At 56.4% G+C, this 21362-nt stretch overlaps 10 protein-coding genes across 10 annotated transcripts; 6 read left to right on the top strand and 4 right to left on the bottom strand.

Annotated features, from left to right (window-relative positions):
- Positions 1–40: 40 nt before the first annotated feature.
- On the top strand, positions 41–1298 carry N657DRAFT_641453 (uncharacterized protein). Its single transcript, XM_062792146.1, has one exon. The coding sequence runs from the start codon at positions 87–89 to the stop codon at positions 1026–1028; it is 942 nt and encodes a 313-aa protein (XP_062651228.1). The 5' UTR covers positions 41–86; the 3' UTR covers positions 1029–1298.
- On the bottom strand, positions 1139–1889 carry N657DRAFT_211773 (uncharacterized protein). Its single transcript, XM_062786254.1, has one exon. The coding sequence runs from the start codon at positions 1849–1851 to the stop codon at positions 1249–1251; it is 603 nt and encodes a 200-aa protein (XP_062651227.1). The 5' UTR covers positions 1852–1889; the 3' UTR covers positions 1139–1248.
- Positions 1890–1912: 23 nt separating this feature from the next.
- Positions 1913–2428, bottom strand: N657DRAFT_641452 (uncharacterized protein). Its single transcript, XM_062792145.1, has one exon. It carries the CDS (start codon positions 2372–2374, stop codon positions 2177–2179), a length of 198 nt encoding a protein of 65 aa, XP_062651226.1. The 5' UTR covers positions 2375–2428; the 3' UTR covers positions 1913–2176.
- Positions 2429–2631: 203 nt separating this feature from the next.
- Positions 2632–5562, top strand: N657DRAFT_661576 (uncharacterized protein). The gene is made up of 4 exons (XM_062795102.1): positions 2632–2752; positions 2863–2967; positions 3030–3717; positions 3774–5562. Exons 1-4 carry the CDS (start codon positions 2723–2725, stop codon positions 5504–5506), a joined length of 2556 nt encoding a protein of 851 aa, XP_062651225.1. The 5' UTR covers positions 2632–2722; the 3' UTR covers positions 5507–5562.
- A 506-nt stretch (positions 5563–6068) lies between these two features.
- N657DRAFT_669299 (uncharacterized protein) lies at positions 6069–8022 on the top strand (the record flags this gene model as incomplete). Its single annotated transcript, XM_062795481.1, has 4 exons — positions 6069–6424; positions 6509–7116; positions 7198–7307; positions 7347–8022. The coding sequence occupies 4 exons, from the start codon at positions 6069–6071 to the stop codon at positions 7929–7931; spliced, it is 1659 nt and encodes a 552-aa protein (XP_062651224.1). The 3' UTR covers positions 7932–8022.
- Positions 8023–9288: 1266 nt separating this feature from the next.
- On the bottom strand, positions 9289–12093 carry N657DRAFT_211739 (uncharacterized protein). Its single transcript, XM_062786253.1, has one exon. The coding sequence runs from the start codon at positions 11796–11798 to the stop codon at positions 9603–9605; it is 2196 nt and encodes a 731-aa protein (XP_062651223.1). The 5' UTR covers positions 11799–12093; the 3' UTR covers positions 9289–9602.
- Positions 12094–13824: 1731 nt separating this feature from the next.
- On the top strand, positions 13825–15676 carry N657DRAFT_631265 (uncharacterized protein; the record flags this gene model as incomplete). Its single annotated transcript, XM_062791044.1, has 5 exons — positions 13825–13909; positions 13973–14512; positions 14568–15082; positions 15145–15302; positions 15358–15676. The coding sequence occupies 5 exons, from the start codon at positions 13825–13827 to the stop codon at positions 15674–15676; spliced, it is 1617 nt and encodes a 538-aa protein (XP_062651222.1).
- Positions 15677–15911: 235 nt separating this feature from the next.
- On the bottom strand, positions 15912–16638 carry N657DRAFT_211685 (uncharacterized protein). The gene has a single exon (XM_062786252.1). The coding sequence runs from the start codon at positions 16546–16548 to the stop codon at positions 16147–16149; it is 402 nt and encodes a 133-aa protein (XP_062651221.1). The 5' UTR covers positions 16549–16638; the 3' UTR covers positions 15912–16146.
- Positions 16639–17733: 1095 nt separating this feature from the next.
- On the top strand, positions 17734–20323 carry N657DRAFT_641447 (flavoprotein pyridine nucleotide cytochrome reductase-like protein). The gene has a single exon (XM_062792144.1). It carries the CDS (start codon positions 18013–18015, stop codon positions 19975–19977), a length of 1965 nt encoding a protein of 654 aa, XP_062651220.1. The 5' UTR covers positions 17734–18012; the 3' UTR covers positions 19978–20323.
- On the top strand, positions 20078–20727 carry N657DRAFT_211436 (uncharacterized protein). Its single transcript, XM_062786251.1, has one exon. It carries the CDS (start codon positions 20179–20181, stop codon positions 20551–20553), a length of 375 nt encoding a protein of 124 aa, XP_062651219.1. The 5' UTR covers positions 20078–20178; the 3' UTR covers positions 20554–20727.
- Positions 20728–21362: the final 635 nt, after the last annotated feature.

Below are 21362 nucleotides of genomic sequence, written 5' to 3'. Positions count from 1 at the left end.
TTCTTGTTCTTCTCACCCCATCCCAGAAAAGGGGGGGGGGGGCGCTGCTCTCATAACGGTCCTTCAACCGCCTCTCACCAGAACCAATGAATGCCCTAATAGCCCGGCTTTCCCTCACCGGGCAGGAAGCCAACGACCCCGAGGACTTTTTCGCCGCCTCCCTCGGCGTCATCTTCCCGGACGACGTCACCAACCAGCACGGCGACGCCGACCACGGCCTGCTCTACACGTCGCCGCACCTCCCGCGCGGTATCCCGCTGGCCCTGGCCGAGGTCAAATCAGAGGACGACCGCCGCCTGTTCAGCCACTACCTGTGGAACGCTTCGCTCCTCTTGGCAGAGCTGATCGAGGCGGGCACGCTGGGGTTGACGACGACGCCGACGACGCCGCGTGACAAAGGGATAGCGCCGCCTGTCGGGGAGTTTGATGTCTCTGGTCTGAAGACGATCGAGTTGGGCGCCGGCACGGCGCTGCCGTCCATCATGGCCGGTTTGCTCGGTACGAAGCGTGTGGTGGTGACGGATTATCCCAGTCTACCGGTACTGCAGACCCTAAAAGCGAATGTCATGTCGGCTGTACAGCCCAAATTCGCTCCCGCGGAGAGGTTTGCGGTGGAGGAGGTGGTGGTAGAAGGGCATGGTTGGGGCGAGCTCGACACGCCTCTGGCGCAGGGGAATAGGCATGCATTCGACCGGGTTATTGCTGCGGACTGCTTGTGGATGCCGTGGCAGCATGGGAATCTTCGGCGGTCTATCGCTTGGTTTCTCGGGAAAGGGGAGAAAGCGCGGGCCTGGGTCGTTGGCGGGTTCCATACTGGGCGGGACAAGGTGGCTGCTTTCTTCGAGAAGGAAGCGCTCGCGGAGGTCGGACTCGAGGTAGAGCATCTGTGGGAGCGTGACTGTGACGGACAGGATCGAGATTGGGTGGGGGATCGGGGCATCGAGGACGTGAGCGAGCGGAAACGGTGGCTGGGTGTCGGGGTGCTTAAGAGGATACGGAAATCTGTGGAGGGCGAGGAGAGGCTGTGATGGAGTCTTTATACCCAGAAGCTGATTGTTCAGCTCGAACCAATTCGGCAAAGCGTCTTTGACTTAGAGCATCAGCTGAAGTTAGCGAGTTGAGCAGGCCTGGCTCTGGTTTCCACGCCCCTTTCAACCACCGTATCCGTTATCTGCGTGGTAGGGAGTAACCAACCCGAAAATCCATTGCCATACTGACCTGCCAGGTGCCCTCAACATCCTCTAACCGTCACTCCGAAACTGAGGTTCGTCCTCTGCTTTCCTCTCGAACATCACGGCTGACATGTTCGGCTTTATGCTCCGGCGTAATTGATCCAGCTTGCGGGGTCACCCTAGCTGGATCGGGCAACGCATTGGTCGTGGCGATCGCGATTCTCGTATCCCGCGACGGTATCCCGTACAGTGTACAGGGCAACTCAATTCCATGCTGATAGTTGGTTGGGATAAACCAATTATGCAGCAGCCAACCACTACAATACCTCCAACCGAATCCTGCGGGAGCGCTGGCGTCCAGGATCCTCATTCCGGCCGCCTGGCATAGTTCAAGGACGACATGACGCACCGCCCTGACCTGCTCGACCGTGGCACCGCCATTGAGGGCACCCTTCAGATACCTTATCAAATGGGGGTTCACATCCTGGGGGATCAGACCGGCATTCATAACAAACAAAGTCTCGGCTGAGCTGAGGACAGTCGCGTTACTCGGGATGTAGCCGTACATCAGGCGCGCCAGCAGGCCCAGGTCCTCGGTACCGGAGGGGTCTATGTGGCCCATGACTGGCCTAGTGATTTTGCTATATATAGCTTCAAAGAAGCTCCGGCCGCGTAGCATGATCTGCGGCACGGGGATGTCTTAGTCGGCCCGCCGGCCGTTTGTAGGAGGGGGGGGGGGGGGGAGCCTCTGGGTCGTCCAGCAGCTCTTCAGGTGTCACCTTCTTCAGCTCGAGCAAGCTGTTAATTGTCTGGCAAGGAACCAATTGAGGACGTCCGCCCTTTGAGAGCTCATGGTGAAGCTCATCCAAAGGGAAGATCAACCGGTGCCCTTGGAACACCGCTGACTGCAGCGGCCTTGATCAGGCCTCGCGGATGCGGCGTGAAGCCCGCAGCTTCTCGTCCTGGCTCGGTACAGTGTCCCCAGGGCCGTCCCACAGGGCGTGCTAATAGACTTTTGAGACTTCATCTGGTCGGTTTGAATGCGAGAGCGTGTGATTGATGCGATTAAATACCACGTGTGCGCTGGCAGGTGAGGGGTGTTTGCGAATGGAGGACAGGAGAGACGGCGTAATGATGGCGGGGAGTAGAGTCATGGCCAGACTGAGAGGATGGATCACTTTTGAAAGCGAAACGACAGGCATTCTCTCTGAAGCTGTTGATGAAGTCTGACATTTGTCTGTTGTCATTAATGGAATCTGGACCCGTGCACCGCCACCTTTCATTTTGGATTTGTTAGCATTCGAGGCATTGAAGACGTTGAAGTGTGGCTGACAGCCCCACAAGCTGCGTCAATCTTGGCTATCCATAACGTGGCAACAACCGAGACAAGCCATCGTCTTACCTCAGTAATAAACGTTCCTTGAACCTGCATCCAACCTTGCGACAACCTACTTGTCGCTTTTTTTGACACAATGGACACCTGAATCCTTCATCGCCAAATTCCTGGATTTCTGGCCCACCTCTTTCTACATTTCCCCCACAGCCCGCTGATGAATATGCGGCTCGCGTGGTACGCAGGGGTAAGTGTTCCGCTGTTGCGTCCTTGCAGCTATCAGCTTTCATTTGGAGCATAATGACAGTTATCGGCAACCACCCTTCACCGCGCTGAAAGCTAACATGGCTTCTTTAGACATCGACGGCCCTGGCGGCCGCCGTTGTTGCGTCTGCGTTCCACCAGCGCGCCAATTTCTACTCTGCCATGGTGCATCTCGCACAGAGCAGCTTGTCTCTAATGGTCCGTTTGTCCATTCCCGCGCCTTCCGACTGGTCGCTGACCATTGCCATTGATTCTCACAGGCTTTGGCCAACCTTGTCCTCGTTGCCTACGGCTCATTCATGTACGGCCTCCAGCGCCTATGCTTCGGGCCACTTCGCCCTACCGAAATCGAACAGCTTTACGAGAAGGCCTGGTTCGCCATTACGGAGACATGCCTGGCCATGACCATCTTCCGCGACGAAATCGGCGCTTTCTTCGTGGTCATGTTCACAGCTCTGGTCACGGGCAAGGTCTGGGGCTGGATAGGGGACGGCCGTGTCGAGGTGCTCGAGCAGCAGCCGCCGGCCAACCCCCTTCTCTTCCACACGCGCCTCGGCCTCTCGCTCCTCGTCAGCATCGTCTACGATATTCTGTTTCTGCGATATGCCGTCATCACCGTCGTCGAAGACGCCCGGCCCACCATGATGCTCATGTTCCTTTTCGAGTTCGCTGTCCTGACCGTCTCTTCGCTCCATACCGCCTCCCGATACATCATTTCGCTGGTGGAGCAGCACGCGATCAAGACGCAGACACGGCAGCGCCTAGAGGATAGGCGGCGCCGCATCAGGGAACAAAGGGCCGAGATTATGAGGCGGAGAACAACCGAAGGGGCGGCAATCAGCCACGACCATGAACTGCCGAACGAGAACGATGTGGATGAGATGGACATTGAGGTACCCGGCTGGGAAGCAAAGGGCCAGTGGATCCTATCGCTGGACTTGTTTGCGGGTGAGATGGCGCTGGATTGCTGCTCGTGTGAATATATGGGCTAACGTGAGTTTCAGATTTCATCAAGCTCGGCATATACACAGCGTTCTTCTTCGTCCTACTGACCTTCTACGGCCTCCCTATTCATATAATGAGAGATTGGTTCATAACCACGAGGTCGTTTATCAAGAGACTCCATGCTCTCATCCGCTACCGGCAAGCTCTCAAGCACATGGAGCAATATCCAGACGCCACCGCTGAAGAGCTTGGCCGGGAGGATACGTGCATCATCTGCAGAGAGGAGATGCGGCCCTGGGATCCTGCCGATACCACGCAAGTGGAGCGAACTCGTGCGAAGAAGCTTCCTTGTGGCCATATCCTGCACTTTGGTTGCCTTAAAAGCTGGCTGGAGCGGCAGCAAGTATGCCCGACCTGCCGCCGCCCGGTTGCCAGGGACGGACAGCAGCCCGCAGCGGCTAACGGCCCCGCTGTGGTGCTGAGACTGGGGCTTGGCTTTCCTGCCGGTCAAAACCGACAAGCGCAGCCGCCGGCCAACGGCCAAGCAGCTCCTGGCGGTGGCCAGCCGGCCCAAAGAGGGGCAGCGGACGATCAGGCGAATAATCATCAGAATCGAAATATTAGGATGTTCAACCTTGGACCCCTGCGGCTCGGCTTCGCTCAAGGCGGCCTCGACGAGATGCGAGAGATGGCGGAACGAATGCGGCCTGCCCCAGATGTTGCAAACCCACCCGCACCAACGCCCACAGTCCCGACCCCGCAGGAACCCAACAATGACACGGGCCCCGACCTCGATCAGATTCGTGGCCAGCTCCTGACGCTCGGCCAACAAGTTCGGCAAGAAATGGCCAATCTGCACAATGCGGCACATGAAATACATATCATGAGTTTATTAATGAATGAGCTTACTCGTCTCCGTCAGCTACAGCAGCAACCGGAAGGCCAGCAGCATGCAACACAACCCATCGCCTCAAGCGTGGCGCATGGCGTGCATGCACCTTTCCCTCATCCACAGCAGGGATTGATGCATCCCTACACGCATTTACCATTACAGGGACAGTTTCCCATCCCGTCAGGCCAGCACTTCATGTCGCCAAGATCTCCATCCGCCGTCACCAGGCATGTCGGTGGTGGGTATGGAACAGCGATTCCGGCTGGCAGTCCCGATTTGCCAGCAGGGGTGGTCATTCCCCCGGGATGGTCGTTGCTGCCCCTCCAGCGAGTAGACGGCGAAGCACAACCTCCTGACTCAACAACAGGACACAGTTCGCACGGGCCCGCCCAGGACACACTACGGTCGGTCTTAGCACACCACCCCCGGTCTCGCGGGGCCAGCCCAGCGCGTGGCAGTAGCCTTTCTGCGCATCTTGGAAGGACGACGGTATCAACAAGCAATGCAGAGGCGACCCGCACACCAGGAACACAAGGTGCGCCTATTATGGACACAGCGATGCCTAGGCAACCGCCTGTCACAGCGCCCGTTCCTCGAGCACCGAGTTGGGGAGGTCCATCACCGCTCTTTCGGGCCGAACGAACAACGGTGCCCTTTGGGTGGCAAGTTGAGCTTCCCCAGGCACCACTCGGCGAATCTGGAGAGCGCAGTAGCAGCCCCGGGGCAACAGCGGCAACCACGGAGGTGAATGGAGTTGGGCCAGGAGACGGGGCCAGCGCGCCGCAGGCAGGAGACGGGGCCAGCGCGCCGCAGGCAGGAGATGGCGTCGTAAACGGCAGTGGTAGCGATAGGGTGCCAAGGGCGGCGACGGTCGAGGAAGCACCAGATGAAGAAGAATAGCTCTAGCTAGCCGTACATTCTGTTTCTTTCTAGAAGTCTGAGAAAGCATTGGACCTTTGTCATCCAAGCACAGCAGTTAGCTGTTCGCTCGTTGGATTTAAAGTTTCCGTTACAGAGACGTAACTTCCATACCATGGGATCCAAGCTGGCACGAACGTGCGTCGCCGTGTTATTGCACGTGTTCCACGTTCTTTCCATCCGAAAGCGCGAGGTTGATTCGGTAGTGCAATTTTAGAAGTTCGGCCCAACATGCGGTTCAGTTTCTGACGTCAAGAGGCAGGAGCCACCACCTTCAGCTTATCACAGCCAGCAGGGCAGGTGGGTAGGCAAGACCCGTTCTCGATTACGCAAGCCATATTCCGATTTTCTTCATCTCTTGGAGTCTGTTCTTGGGACACGAGCGGACATTATCGCCACAGCTTCTTAGCCATCTGCATTAGTCTACAGGATCGCGTGCTCCATCACTATTCCTCACCTATATCCATGACTCGAAGCGTCTCAATTACCCATCCATACTGAATAGCACCTGACAAACGCCGAGGGACTTCAGCGTCGAGCTGCCATGTCCTCTTCAAACAACAGCAGCTTTCGCCGTTCCAGGCCGTGGAATAGCCGTCAACTATCATCTCCCTCGGGCCTCCTCAGCAGGCGTCAGCAAGGCACGGATGAGGACCCAGATGACCAGGATGGAGACCGGAACGAAGTCAAAGGAAAAGAGAATCAACAGCAGCCGAGCCAGCGTCGCAGCGGACGATTCCCCTCCCCGAGCTCGCCTCTCGCGCGAAACCCGGTGCACATCCCGGCTCGAGAAGAAGAAGTTGAGCCGAGTGGCATCTCACCCGCGGTGGCAGTCAGGGACAGTGGCCCTGGCAGCTTGAGAGGAGACCGTGCCACGACCCGTCGCAAGACCGAGGAGACGTCGAAAGGATAGAGCCCTTTGACTCGGCATGGGGAGGGCGACGTTACTGGTGGAGGGCATGGTTTTGCTGGTGGTTCCGGTAGTCAAGTCCCTGCAGGCATCGAACATCGCGCAGGGAACGGCGGTGGCAAGATAAGAAGGAAGAACATCAGCAGCAAGGCCGACGGCAAGGACAACAATCGTTTCGTTGACGGCAACAAACCCGCTGACAGCGAAGCCGACGACGACGAGAAGAAGACCAGCGACCATACCAATGAGGACAACAAGCGCTGTTCCAACGACAACAATAGCATTGATAACGAAGATGACAAAGCCAGAACCGCCAGGGCGAACGAAGCAGCCAGAATCATGTGTGCTTCTTGTCAGATTGGAACCAAATTTGCTGAGGCGAAGGGCGAGAAGACGAGAGCCGACGAGAAGAAGACGCGCTGGGAGAAGCACAGGACATGGACGGCAGGCAACGGTCGAATTGGTGGCAAAAAGCAGGATCTAGAGACGGAGTGCAAGATGACCTCTCAAGAGTTCATCGATATCGTTGATCCCTACCCGCACCTGTACCGAAAGGATGGAAAAGTACCGAGCAATCTGCAGGTGTATGCGGCTGAGACGACTGGGGATGACGGGCAGGGGAACAGGGGAGGAGAAAGGTCGGAAAGTGAAGGGAAGGGAGGGGGCCAAGAGTCGGGAGGTGGTAAGGATAAGAAAGGTTGCCGGTACAGGAATTTGGCCAGAAGAAGCTTTCAGTCACTTCGACTGAGAGTTCGTCGGGCAGGGAGCGGCAGCAAGGCGCTTCCGGGTGGAGGGGGTGATGGCCCGAGATCGCCGGGTGAGTTCTATAGTCGGCCGGTCTACGGGAACAAGTCATCTCTCGATAACCCAGCAGTAAGTGGAAGTCGGGCTCCAGCCGCGACGCAGTTGCAGAACAGGAGCGAGATTGCCCCCTGGGAAGAGCTTGATAGCCATCCTGCTGCTGGCTTCGATTTACCGCAAGACGGCACGCTGATGGGCGGGGCGGTACAGGAAGACGATCCCAGAGACAAGGGCAAGGGCAAAGCTATGAACGTGGACTACGGGTACTTAGGGTATGGTCCGCCCGCCAAGGCAAAACCATCACAGAGGCAGGAGACGCCGGTGCGGCCGGTTGCCTCCGCCTTCGCTTCACAAGGCCTCCGCTCCCAAACACCCGGGCTCTTCCATCGCCCCCGGCCAGCGTCCCGGACTCCGTTCGAACTCGACCCCAACGAGGGATTCAACCAACGCCTTCGATCCAACGATTCGGCAAGTAACTCTCCGGAGCCAAACACAAGGAGCACAGAAGCAAATGTAAGATCCAACCCCACCGCCCCACAGACACAACCTGGGGGCCAAGGACAAGAGGAGAACCCTACTGGAGAGGCCGATGTGGGTAATCTTGATGGGAGAGACGAGCGGGGGAGGAAGCGTGCTCGTCTGAAGGAGGTTGTTCGGCGGATACTTGGACGGAGACAGAACGACAAACCATCTTGAACTCGGACGTGCATTGAGGGCTTATTGTGTATCCTAGTCACTCAGGTTGACTCCTTTGTTTTCAAATGAGTTCTACTGGTATGACCTTGCCATTGTATACATAGGAGACCGCTCAGCATCACTTTGCTGCAATAGCGGCGACTGTTATGGAGACGAACAGTGCTTGGGTACACATTATTTGGTTCAGGGGTTGTGTCGTAAACACTGCATTGCCCTGGCAACCGCTCAGTATGTTTGAGCTTAGCATAGAGGGAAGCAACAATAAACGTTGTGTATTCGATTTTCAAACGCCTTCTGAAAACACCATTGGCTTGAGCACACGCCGAAATCAAAAGGCAACATTTTCTGTGCTGCAGCCTCGCCCCTGAAGTCAGCGCAAAGCGACACTGGCTGTCATGATACATCACACAGCTTATTGAGTAACATGATCAAGAGCCAACATGGACGGATCAAAGACAGTGTTTGTCTTACCTGGCGATATCTCTCCCGGTCGAACGCGCCACCTCGTTCATACCCAACGGCATTGGGTTTGCCCGTTGTTGGGATGCGCTTGCCGTCGCACGAGCATACATTTTCGTCTAGGCCTCGAATTCCATTTTCTGTGCCACAACATGTGCATTGCATGAGGTAGGATTTGTGTAACTATCTTGTCGCCTTGTCGGCGCCCCGAAAGACGGTGAACATACACTGCTGGTACCCGTCTCCTGCAAGCAACACTTCCAACACAGCCTTCCTGCATAAGAATGAGCGCAACGCAAAGGGCAGGCACAGATTTGCGGTGAAGATGAGACAAGCAATGGAAATAGGCACTGCAGCGGGAGACCAACGGATCTGGCCGGCGAGCAGTTTGGAGCACTGGCTTCGCCCACATCCTTCACTGTGAACATTGCGGGCACTGGCGAGGAAACGTCGTTCCTCCTCTGATTGGAAATGAAGATTCCTTTACATGGGGTAAGTTCATACATACAGGCACAGAAAGAATGAACAAACAGAACAGGGTAAAGTTCAGGGGGAGCCCGTCTTAATGTGTATCCCGTTACCATCTGTAATTCAGAATAGCATCAGAGTAACGAAGTGTATCACCAAGAACTCCCAAGACAACCCCATTTCCAGCCCAACTCCCTGGTATCCCAAAGAAAGACTGAACTGCTCGACGTATATATGGAAACCCAGCTTGAGTGACTGCACAATACCAGCTATCGCCATGGACTTGTAGCCAATAAAGCCCCTGGTCCCAGCAGAGCAACAACCAAACATCAGCTCAAACTATACTCGACCTCCTGTCCCTGGATATCTCTGTTTTCTCCCCTGCCCAGTGCAGCCCCGACTCAGATCAATGAAAAATAAGCTTCCGCAAAATTCAAACCCGCTAATGCATTCTCCAGCAGCGTCGCTAGCTTCAAGCAAAGACTCCAACCAAGAAGAGATAAGCAAAACTTGAAGAGAAGAAGGAAGGAATAACAAAAGAAACCAAAGTTGAGCCAAGAAGAAAGAGTATGCGTATCGCAACGTGAGTTCCCAGAGCTGCACGACGGCCCTTGCCGACCCTCTCGGTGATGGGTGGACAATGATGGCTCCCAGCTTACCGGCCGCAGAGGCGATGCCGTAGCATGTGCCGCGGAACTCGGTCAGGAACGACTCGGCGGCCAGGAGAAAGGTCACAGTGAAAAATCACCCCAAGCTCCTCACCGACCTCGCTTTCCCCTTGACAACCCCCGGACTCACCGCCTCCCCATCATCACTCCTGACCCGCCCTTCATCCTCGATCACAGAATTCACCTTTCCCCCAAAACTCCCCCCACCACCATCACCCATCCACCGCCCCAACTCCACCCCGCCGTCGGGATACGGATACCTCGGCGAGACGGCGCCGTCAAAAACCCCCACCTCGACGTTCGCCGCTTCGTCTAGACGCCAATAAAACAACACATCCTCCTGCCACCGGCGCAGGTTGACCACCCTGAACTCGGCCTCGCACACGGCCAGCAGGAGCTCGGCCTCGAGCGGGGTGGTCCGCAGCCGGTGGATTAGCCACTGGTTGATGTAGTCGGGCGTATTGTCGGCCTTTGTCATGAGCGTGCTTATACCCAGCTCCTTCATGCACTCAGCGCGCCGCAGCGCGCTGGCCGGGTCGTCCTTGGGTAATTTCAGCGCCTGCTCCAGTGCCTGCAAAGGGGTTTGCAGGGAGAGCACGTGGGATGGGTTGGAGAGGAGGATGGGGAAGCGGGGATGGGCGAGCGATGGGGTGGTGTTGTTCGCAGCTGGTGGGGTCCGCGGGGGTGGTTCGATGGCCATGTTACCGTCTTGTGGCAGGGGGGACCAGTCCGGGGAATCAGAAAAGATGGCTAATTCTTCGTGATATGATGCGTGCTTGCGCATTACCCCTTTTTTGAGACACAGGGCGCGGAGGTGCGACAGGTTTTCGGTGGCGAAGTCGAGTTCTTTGCGGGCGCGTTTCGACCTGAGCTCGTAGTCGCGGAGGAAGTCGAGATCGTCTTCGGTGATGGTGATGCCGAAGCGGGCCTCAAATTCCGCCGCGTCGGTGGGAACTTTCTCTAGGGAGGATCGAAGGGAGTGGAGGTCCGCCTCACTGATCTGGTTGCCTTGGTTCTCCCGTACACGCTTGCGATGCAGCTCAATCTCCAGATCGTAGAGAATCCTTTCCCGGTGCATCTCAATGTCCTCGACGTATTCCTTAGCGAGCTGGTGGTCACCGGCGGCTTCCAGCAGCTCCTCGTAGAAGGGGTGGATATCCTCAGGGAGATCGCCAGATATGCCCAGAAGGGTGACTGGAGACGGTGGTGCTGGCTCGATGTCATTATTCAAATTCTCTCCTTGCTTCTTCACTTCCACGATCCCAGGTGCTTTCATCGTGGGTGGTGGTGGCGGCAACTGAACCACAGGACCAGGGATCACCCGGCTGGGCGGCAAGCCGGACAGCTCGAGCTCTAGCAGCTCGAGTTCCGATTCCTCGGTATCCATCTTCGCCTCCATGGTCTCGTAAAGGGATTCGGCCGTGTAGTATTCATCTCGGACAGCCTGCATGTCCCGAAGCTTTTCTTCAAGCACGTCCATGGCGATGACGGCGACCCGGCTCTTGGACGTCAGGTGGGCCCTGAAGATTTGCATAACGCCATTGTCCAAGTCGTCTTTTCGGCGCCTGAGGTCCCGCAGCTCCTTCCGTTTCCGGGACATCTCGTGCCTCAACTGCCAGATGCTCCGCTGCTTGTCCTGGAACTCTTGCTGGAGCTCATAGCGCCGGGTGCTTCGGCCGGGCATGCTCTTGGTTGCTCCATCATCTGAGCCCTCGTACTCGAACTCGGAATATGCCGAGTCGGCTTCACGAGCATTGCGGGCGGGAGGCCGCAAGGGTCTCGGTCGCACACCCCCTGGCCCAACAGGCGGGTGCCACGGCGGAGGCGGTAGAAAGCGAGGGTTGCCGCGTGGAGGGAGTGGCTGTGGTGGCGGGACGGAAACGAAGCGTCTCAGGGGCGCGGGAGGTGAATGGGAGTTGTCGGAAGTTGCGTCAGAATCATCCGTCGACCAAGTGTCTGAGTGATCTTTGGATGGGACGGTGGAATCGAGGGTGTCCTTGCGATTATAAAGGCGTCCCGGCGTGGTGCGAAACTCGCCCGCTTCGCGGAAGGGGTCGTGGTGCCACGCTGTTGGCGCGGCGGTCTGCCCAACATCACGAGTGGTAATGTCGGGCCGGTCCAGGCACAGCCGGATGGTAAGGGGCGGAGAGGTCGGTCTGGGAACGGGGCGGGTTGGGGTCATGCATGCGACCGGGCCATGGTCGGATCCGTTCGTGTGGATCGATGGGCGAGGAGAGGTCGGCAGTGGCTTAGGGATGGTCGCGGATGCCATGCGGATTCAGGCAACGCGTCCACACTCGGGCAGCTCTCCCGACAGCCTGTGCCATCGAGAGCCGCGCGAGAGCGTGACGGGAGCTGCACGTGCGCATGCGAAGATGGGCCGGCTGCGGGCGGAAGGAAAAGGCGAGTCTTTGCGTTGCGCTGGCTATGTCGTGGTATTCGGCGCGCTCCTTACTCTCTCGCTCTGTCGCTGTCGGGGGCTCAGCTGGGGAAACATGGAAGGAACGTGCGACGTTTCAATGGTACAAAACCAATTGGCGCCTCAAATCCCAGGGTTAAGGTAGGGCAGCCGTGGTTAAATCGCGGGGGCCAGTTCGGCTTGAAAACTGCACTTTTTCAATGATGTGTCGAATGAGCGTGTAATTGGCACGACATCCTTCCACCCCAGCGTCGAGGGGGCATCTTTTGTGTCGTGGAATTAGGGACGGGCACAACTTGGAAGTATCAAGTTGAGGGTGTTGTCGTCGTGGAGGACGCTACGAACCCTGGGTGGACCAGGTACGATGGGTTAGGTGACTTTGGACTGCTTTCCAGTCTTCACCGACACGAAGTTAACCTTTCCGGGTATCCCTCAACTGACCTGATGCAGAGCCGCATCGTAGTTGTACCCGAGGTGCTTCTCAACATAGTATTTATCTTGCAAATGTCATCATTCCAGGATCATCGGTATCTGTACCCTTACCTACCTGGTTCCTCGGTTCCTTCGACTCGAGTTGAGAGCCAAGTTCACACAATCCGGTGGGTGGGTTGATACCCCTGCAAGATGTCAGGTTTCCACTTTCCCCGGAGAAAGTCGAGTGCGGCCGCAAGCTGTCTATCCGTTTGCACATCGTCCCCACAGTCTCCAGTCACCGACCCATCGATGCGATGCGATGGCGGTGGGGCCGAAGGGGAAGTGGAATTCCCTGCACTTGGCTAATTCGGGGAAGTGGCATTGGGCGTGTGGCCGTCTTGAACGGCCCGCGACGGCAAGTGCTCCGCTAGCCGCTGCTTCCTGTTCGCCCGTCAGTTTCCAGTCTCCACCCGAGTGTCGCAGCCCTGGAGCCTAATGCAGCCCCTCCTCCTTTGTCTCGCTCCCGTCTTCCACTAACGTTAACATGTAACTCTATCACGCAGGACGGCGGGCATTGGGTCTAACCCGCAGCTTGTGTGCGGGCTTGAGGGTGCCGCTATTTCACGAGAGCCGACCACAACCATCAGAACGCTGCCGAGATGGGACCAACCGGGGCTGCCAAGCTGCCCTTAGGGTGTCCTCGAGCCTCGTCGACATCGGGCCGGCCAAGATAAGAAGCTTCAGGGCAGCCTGTTCGGAAAGGACAGAGATCCAGGTCCAGCTCATGGTCTTCCCCGCTGCTCTCCGCGACGTCGGCACAGGACCCATCCTTTTCTAGTGTCCCTCGGCTCCCCCACTGTTCCTCATCTTGGCTTTTCCCACCACGCCGTCCTGCTTGCGCCATTCAGCCGGGGAACACACACAGTACTGCGCCCGCCGCTCGGTTGGTGTGCGAATGAGGGGCCGGACCGTGTGTCACGAGCTACCTCACGCCAATCACAGCTGCATTTAATATATCGCCAGCAGTGCCAGCAACGAGCTTGAGAATCCGCAAGCTGCGTTCGCTGGCGGCTACATATCAACTTAAACCAGTGCGGGCCAGCTCGTACGACGTACCAAGTGCCAGGTGTTGTCGTTGCGGCTCTGCGAACCAACCGGAGCTGCAACGCCTTATCAAGGAAGTCGGTCTCTGGGAACCCACCGACTCGCAACCTCGCTATTCGGCCGCGTTTCTAGACCTCGGATCTTGCTCCGCTCTTCGTGAGAACGCTGCTTGCTGCACACAAGACGAGACCCGTCTCGCCGATAACCATACCGCCGGCTCACTGAGGCAGTTGGCGCTGCTTAGCTCACGCTACCTAGAATTGCTTCTTGCTGTCTTTGATGTCGCCGCCTCGGTCCTTCCAGGGCCCTCTGCCACAGAACATACTCGTACTTTAGCCCTCAGGAGAGTCCGCTGGTTACCATGAGTTCTAGATGGGGTGAATGGACCCAGTGGGCATGGGATGCCGAACAAGCCCGCTGGTGGAGGGCCAGACAGGACATCCATGGTATGAAGCCTTCCGTCGCATCTTCTCAGAACTTACTCGGTATTCACAAAGTTGTTTGCGTAGGGAACGTTGAGTACGACTTCGGGGCGCCACGCGGAAACGTCGACGACCTCGCCGATTCACTTAACAATGTGAACCTTGAGGACGACCAAGGCGGATCCTACCCTCACGACGGTGCCTATATTTATGACTCCGCCGGAATCCATGCTGGAGGCTCTGCCGTCGCAGGCGTGTATGCCACGTCCTCCGCGTCTTATGCACAGGCTCAGGGTGCTTTCGGCGGCAAAGGCAAGTCAAAGGCCAAGTCGAAAAGTCAGAAGGACGCACCCAAGGACAACCTGAACAAACACCCCTCCAAAAAACGGTCTAAGCCTGCCGCCAAGAACGAATTAGAACGCTCGGCAGGTCAACATGACGGCCCGGATCCGTTCTACCGAAGGACTGGTGCCGCGTCCGGCTCCGACTACTTGTCTGCTGCGTCTACCACTACTTTCACTGACCAGCAGCCTTATTCCGATTCAGCATACGGATCGTCACCGCATGACCCGTCTTTTACGTCCGGCCTCTCACAGAGCCCTGGCCTAGACCAATATCATGATCAAGGTATGAAATGCGTTGGTTTCCTCGCTTATGTCTTGTGCCACTAACTGGGCAGCAGCGCCGACGGTGGGGTCCAGTGCCGAAGTCGATACTGCGAATCCAGAACGACGCACGCGTCGTGGGCGTCTTTCCGACCATGGGACCGCATATCCGACATCCTCGGTCGCCGAGGATTCGCCAACGGAGAATCAGGGGTCCGACTACTACTCCACGGCCTCTCACGACCCTCGCCCCCATGATATCTTCAGCGAGCAGCTCCGCGGTGCGGCATCGCATGCAGATCCCTACATGACCGGCTTCCTCGACGCATCGTATTCTCGAGGAGAGTCGTCCGCTATGGCGACCGCAGCTCACAGTTATCCATACGCTACGCAGGAGGACGACACCCACGAGGCCGACGGTGGCCGAGAGACACCAAGGGCACTCCACGCACAAGCCGCGGCGCCAGCTGTAGATGATGGCTACTCGTACCCGGCAAGCATGTCCGGGACTCAGGATTTGCAGCAGCAAATAGGCGCGCCTGACGGCGCATTGTACGTTGTTGAGCATTCTTCGAAATTCCGACCCGGTACGGTAAGCAACATCTGCAATTCTTTCAGTGTCCTGGCGTCTCTCTAACAGGCTCCGTGGCACAGGTCTTCAAGATCTTGTGGTGCGAGCCTCTTGGTGCTGGGGCCCCCAGAAGTGAAGCGCCAACAAACCACGTCAGATATCAACAGGACGGAAGAACCTTTTACCAGGGTTTTCGACGATTCATTGTGGTGGCAAACGATGAAGGCCATTGCACCTGCGTGTAAGTAGACTTCCGTTTGGCAAAAAGTTTTTCACCTTGACTGACCTCACTGTAGGCCCATCCTGACATATGAACGTCAGGGGTGCAACAAAAAGGGAGTCAAGCCTGCGAAGCACGGGATCATCTACCAGGCTGGAAAGAATCCTCGGATGCTTCCTGGAGAACCCCAGCTGGGATTTGATCCCGTTCGAGTCGTTCTGACCGAAAGGACGGAAACACTCTCGAGAGAATCCCGTGTCAACTACGCCAAGCTCACCACCGTGGAGCACAACTTCCCCGTGTATATCATTGGCTCCGTTGATCCGGCGGATTTCGAGCACATCGTCATCCGGGCGGTCGATCACTGCTGGAACAGAAAGAAGCGGCACAACTGACCAGCCGCTCAACGACCCGACTGTCGTGTTGACTGCTGGCGTCGTCGAGACGCCATCGCCGCGCGACATGCTTAACGTTTTTTGATCTTTGATAGGGCCGCTGGCCTGCATCAGCTGAAGACCGGCTGATATTGTTTGAACTTATACGTTGATGGCTGGGACACGTCGTCCTCACGTCGCCAGAACCCACGTCTGGTCCCCTTCGCGGCAAACGGGAGTGCGGGCATGATGTGCTTGTGGTCAGGCTATAAGTAGCTGCGCTTCACTCAGAACCTGGTCTCTGTTCTTTCGTTCGCCGATACAAGACTGGCTCTGCTTATGTTTCCTCGGCTCAGAATCGTACCGAGAGATATCCTGTTTTCCATTTGTTTCCGTTCCACATCTTTTCATCCTCAGGTCTATCTAACGAAACATACGACCGTCTATGATATATGCATTAATGACATTTCTCACTCTCAGGCGGTCTTTTATCACACAAATCGCAGTGGGACAGGACCATATCCAATCATATGTATATTCACCAAGCAGAGCAGCAAGCAACCACAGAATGCGCACCACAAGCTGTGCTCGTCCAGACCGGCCATTGTATTGCAGCGTCCGGGGGCTACGCTGTGTCCCGCACCAGTTGAACCCTGCACCAGGGATTTCGAGCGTACTTTCGCAGTCAGACAGCAATCGGTTTCCTGATCCTTTCGAGGATCCCGAGATCTTTTCCCCCTGGTGCGATTTCTATCGCCCACGTCACACCGCTCCCGATAGTCCCTCTCCCACTTAGCCTCTGTCACTGTATAGATGGGACTTTGCCCAGCGTATACCCTCACGCTCGTTGGTCTCCCGTACTGCTGCAAGGTAGAAAAGCGCACTTGGTGCATCGTATGGGCTGTGGGCTGAGGAGGCTAGCAAGTCATATTGGTCCAGGATTGAACGTGCCAGGGCGCATGTGGTCCTCAATTTGCCAACGCTTCAAGCCTGATCTAGCCACCGAAACTATCAAGCCACGACTTTTCTTGTCGCACCATCATTTGTTCATCTTCTGCCGTATAGACCATGCTCAGTCGTAGGTGATCTCCGCTCCGGTTTTTGTTATGGAAAATGCATAAAGAGTTTCTTTCAAAGGCCATTTGCAACCTTGTGCGGAAAGGGGCTTGACCGGATGTCTCGAAAATAGAACACAGAGCTTGTTGGAACCCAATGCTGCGACAGCAAACGCCGAAAGGCGCAGACCCCACGCTTCCGCCATGAATATTCTTTATCAGATCATCAACACTATGGCACTGTCCAGGGGTTTGGAACCGGCCAAGCGAATTGAGTGGGGCTGATTGATAATTTTGATTGATTAGATATCTCGGCGTCATACAGTGTTCATATTCTGGTCGGAAACAGTGCCTTGTCATGTGGCTTCTGATGAACAGGCAATCGCCGAGTTCGGAGTTTTGCAATCGAGGAACTAAGCTTCGCTTGAAAGAGACCATGAGAATCGAGCACTGCAATGACTGCGTCTCCGATACTCGTTATTCCTGTGTACGCCCAAAGGATTGGGGAAGTGGGCGGGCGCTATGAGCCCAGACTCGGCTTTGAAGACGAGTGGCGAGCGTCTACCCGAACTTGAGTGGTCTGATGCTCAACCTTGCCTACCTACTCAAAGTGATTGCTTTTGCTCATCATGAACGGACGGTGATGTAGCTTGCCGACTCCTTTACTATACCTACCCCGTAACACTACGGTACGTAGCCATTGACGTTAACGAGCAACTCGTGCCCAATGTAGTCTAGGGGTGATAATGTCGAGCTGAGCTGAGGCTGAAAATGGGTGAATGGTGCTTTTGATTGATGAATCTTAGTTCAGAATCTCAGAGATCACCTAATTATTTATAATACTGGCAATCGAAACCCAATCAAACCTGCAGCGAACTCGAACGGCTTTTGCCGTATTCCGCGGGACGACATGGCCGGTCGGAGAAGCACGGTTGTCTCACCTTATCCAAACGAGCCATTGGCAAATTGGGACAATCAGCGGAAATCTGCCGCACTGTCCAGGCCACCCGGCTTTGCCCCCAAAAGCACACTAGAACCCTGAGCAAAGTTGCAAAACCAAAACGACGGCGGCACTTGCGTGTGGACGCAGCAGGTACATGTATCGAGGATACCAGCCTCCCGACTCGGCAATCATCCTCAACTCTTTGTTCCCATCTTCCACAAATTCTGTGCCCGGATACCTTGTTCCCTCACCGCACGAGAAACCCACTTCTACCTGGCCCACACCAGCCGTGAACCCACCCACTCGCGGTCTCGATTGAGCCGAAATATTCAACCTTTGGTCATGTGGACAGACTGCCTATGACTTTAACCCAGTTCTTCCATCACCGCGCCCCCTTGCCTTGCTTTAACTCGGTCTTCACTTCACTCCTCCGTCTCCGGCAACCAGTAGTTTACGCGCGCCCCAGGACAATGGCAACGCAGATTGACCGGCTCCTTGCCGAGCATGCGGCCGCGAGCATCCCCGAGGAACCTCGCCCCGGCCCGTCGGCCACACCATCGCTCACATACTCGGATTCATCTGATGAAATCGAATTGGAAGAGCCCCGCCAGCCTGAGCCCCTCCGGCGACGACGCGCATCCACGCGATTGATCGCTCAGAGCCCGGCTGATGTGCAGCGCATCACGGGCGAGACCACGACACAATTGATCCGTCGGTGCTGCGGAGGCGGCTGCTGCCTCGGTCTCGGGCGGCCGAAGAAGGACAACCTCGAGGTGGAAGAGGTCGAGTTCCCCGACAATGACGCATACCGATCGCTGTGTCTCAAGATTGACCAAATACCCGCCACGCTGACTGGCGTCTGCGATTTGCCTGAGCAGACGGCCTTCCTGCAACCGCTCCGGCGGCCTTCCAATGTGTCGTCCCCGACGGACTCGGGCGTCTCCCTGGGCGCGGATGGCATAACGTCGGCCGTGAGCGATGTCGAGAAGACGTTACACAAAGTGGCACTCGAAGACCTCGACACACGGATACAGCCGCCATCATTCGTTCAGCCGCATCCCCCGCACCATGTCTTCCCCGCGCGCATCCACAGTACGCGCGAGCTGACCCGGCCGGGCGCCGAGAAGCGCACCTTCCACTTTGACCTCGACGTTACAAACTACCCCGAAGGCGAGGGCATTGACTTCAAGGTTGGCGGTGCGATTGGTGTATCTGCACCAAATGAGGAACAAACGGTCGAGGAGGTCCTCGATCTCCTCTTGGTGCCCCGCTTCCTTCGCGACAAGCCGGTGCTGCTGCGGACAACTAAGGGAAGATGGCCTACCGTCTGGGGCGACGACCAGGCCCGCGAGCTTGTCAGTACGCGGCGAGACCTGCTGACCTGGTGCTCCGATATTCAGTCCTATCCGCCGACAAAGCAGATCCTCCGCGTGCTCGCCGAGCACGCCATTGACGCAAACGAGCGGAAGATACTCTTTTTCCTGTGCTCGGCTGAAGGACAAGGCGTCTTCTGCGACTTCCGTACCGGGCCACATGTCTCGCTCGTCCAGCTTTTGCATGCATTCCCGAGTGCCAAGCCGCCCCTCGACCTCCTGCTTTCTGTCTTGCAGCCCCTGATGCCCCGCTTCTACTCGCTCTCCAACGACCCGCACGAGTCGTTCCTGAGGCACGATGGCAAGCAACACCGCCTGATCGAGATTGCCGTCACGGTTCACGAAACTGCCGACTGGCGTACTGGGTCCCGGACGGGCGTTGGCTCGGGCTTCTTTCAGCGCCAAGCGCTCAAGTTCATTGAAGCCCAGAAGCAGGGCGAGCAGCACCCAGAGTTCTACATTCCCATGTTCAAAGGTCTGATGGCCAACCCTTTGGCCAAGGAGTTTGTTTCGGACGGCCCCATGCTGTTGATCGGCGCGGGCGTCGGCATCGCGCCTTTCCGCGGCTTCGTCCAGCGCCGCCTCAAGACGGCCAATTGCGCCAACAAGGTTTGGGTGCTGCAGGGCATCCGGGACTCGCTTGTTGACGAGCTGTACAGCGGCGAGTGGGGCGTGCACGAGGACGAGGTCAAGAAGGTGGTGCAGAGCCGTCGGGGCGAGGGCCGCTACGTCCAGGAGGAGGTCAAGGCCCAGGCCGACCTCGTCTGGTACATAATCAATTCGGTCGACGGTCGCGTCTTTGTCTGCGGCAGTAGCAAGGGCATGGGAGAGGGCGTGGAGCGGGCGCTCGTTGAAGTGGCCATGGAGAAGGGGAACCTCGAGCGAGACGAGGCGCAGAATTTCTGGAATTTGAAGAAAGAGGCTGGACAGTACATTGCTGAGACTTGGTGATTGCTATATCCTTTCTCGTGGCATTTATATTTTTGATTTCCGGGCACTCGAACGCTCATGATCAAGGACAGGGACCCGGCGGCGGATCGGCAAGATAAAGGAGAGGGCGTTTCGGCGCATGCATTCCACAGCGGAGCTTTGGTGTTCTGAATTTATACTGTTGGCTCAGGCCGTCTAGCTAGAGGAGGCGAAATCTGCGGCATGCTTTGTACATCACTGGCTTTAGATTGTTGTGTTTCGTTTTGGTCACGGTCCAGTTTCTCTGTCGCGAGGTGTGGATTGGGACTTTGCTCATATTTGGCGGCGTATATAGTAAATATCATGATTACTCTCGAAATATCAGCACTCAGTTTCTTGACTGATGACCTGACTTGGCCATTGAGGCACTGCTATCAGGGAGATAACCTGGAACATGTGGCTCTTCTCGAGCCCATCGGAAAATCCTATTCTCCTCCTTTCACATTCGATGCTCTACGAATACTACTCGGCGACTTTCTGGTTGTATACCGTGGTCTCAGGAGAAGGAACGGCTTGAAAAGGATGAGCGATCACTCTCGATGGGAAATACATTTTTAATTCTCGACGATACCGCGATGTTTAGCCCTCACCCATATTGCAGTCCTCGACTTTGGCGATCCCGCGCGGTTTCTCTTTCTGCCAATTGTGTGGGTCCGGGGCGGGACTACCTATTATGGACTCGGACCCTCCAGCAAGAGATTAGCGAATACCGAAAGGTCGTGGCTTATGTAAAATTGAGAATCATGGTCGCCACGCCGCGAATGACGAGGATCTTTGCACTTCCTGTCTTTTCTAATCATTCCAAATGCATTCCCAACAAGCCAACAGCGCTTCCCTGATCTGGTCGCCGATTGTACTGTAAGATTACCAGGCAGGCGGCTCAGTGCTACTCCACATTTACCTTACTCAACTTGATGCGAATGCTTACATACTGTGGTACGAAAGGTATGGGCTTCCGCATTAGTCTCGCGCGCGGCCTGATGCAATTTCACCAGTCATGGCAGCAACAGTTGTGGCCTCCTTCGCCGGCGGAAGGTCAACTCCATGCAACCTCGGTGGGGTATCCAGGGGCAGAAAGACTCCGATGGAATCGCGCGCGGGTTCCTTCGTGTTGCGGCAAACTGCCGGGGCAGGGCTCGTGAATCATGTCTTGGTAAAAGTCATCAGGGACTGCCACTGTAGTAGTGAGTGTAGCGATCATGTCGAAACTTGGGTGCTCAAATCGGTATATAAACCCGTCTCTCCTCCATACTCCTATCTCCTGCCCCGTCCTCATCACAAGCCTCATCAGCTACTCAACGACACTCACAACAGACACAACAACCAGTTCCCCGGCGCCTAAACTTATATGCAACGAGTCCTCCCCT

The sequence above is a fragment of the Parathielavia appendiculata genome (assembly GCF_033297405.1).
Source record: "Parathielavia appendiculata strain CBS 731.68 unplaced genomic scaffold N657scaffold_2, whole genome shotgun sequence".
Lineage (NCBI taxonomy): Eukaryota > Fungi > Ascomycota > Sordariomycetes > Sordariales > Chaetomiaceae > Parathielavia > Parathielavia appendiculata.
This window is presented reverse-complemented; position numbering and strand designations above follow the sequence as displayed.

Excerpts from the sequence above, each read along its gene's own strand:
- N657DRAFT_641452 (XM_062792145.1), bottom strand. The coding sequence starts at position 2,374 with ATGCCTGTCGTTTCGCTTTCAAAAGTGATCCATCCTCTCAGTCTGGCC.
- N657DRAFT_211685 (XM_062786252.1), bottom strand. The coding sequence starts at position 16,548 with ATGCACCAAGTGCGCTTTTCTACCTTGCAGCAGTACGGGAGACCAACG.
- N657DRAFT_641453 (XM_062792146.1), top strand. The coding sequence starts at position 87 with ATGAATGCCCTAATAGCCCGGCTTTCCCTCACCGGGCAGGAAGCCAAC.
- N657DRAFT_211436 (XM_062786251.1), top strand. The coding sequence starts at position 20,179 with ATGCTTTGTACATCACTGGCTTTAGATTGTTGTGTTTCGTTTTGGTCA.
- N657DRAFT_661576 (XM_062795102.1), top strand. The coding sequence starts at position 2,723 with ATGAATATGCGGCTCGCGTGGTACGCAGGG. Across the intron at positions 2,753-2,862 it reads GGCTCGCGTGGTACGCAGGG|ACATCGACGGCCCTGGCGGC; the intron begins GTAAGTGTTCCG and ends TGGCTTCTTTAG. Across the intron at positions 2,968-3,029 it reads AGAGCAGCTTGTCTCTAATG|GCTTTGGCCAACCTTGTCCT; the intron begins GTCCGTTTGTCC and ends TGATTCTCACAG.
- N657DRAFT_211739 (XM_062786253.1), bottom strand. The coding sequence starts at position 11,798 with ATGGCATCCGCGACCATCCCTAAGCCACTGCCGACCTCTCCTCGCCCA.
- N657DRAFT_211773 (XM_062786254.1), bottom strand. The coding sequence starts at position 1,851 with ATGCTACGCGGCCGGAGCTTCTTTGAAGCTATATATAGCAAAATCACT.
- N657DRAFT_641447 (XM_062792144.1), top strand. The coding sequence starts at position 18,013 with ATGACTTTAACCCAGTTCTTCCATCACCGCGCCCCCTTGCCTTGCTTT.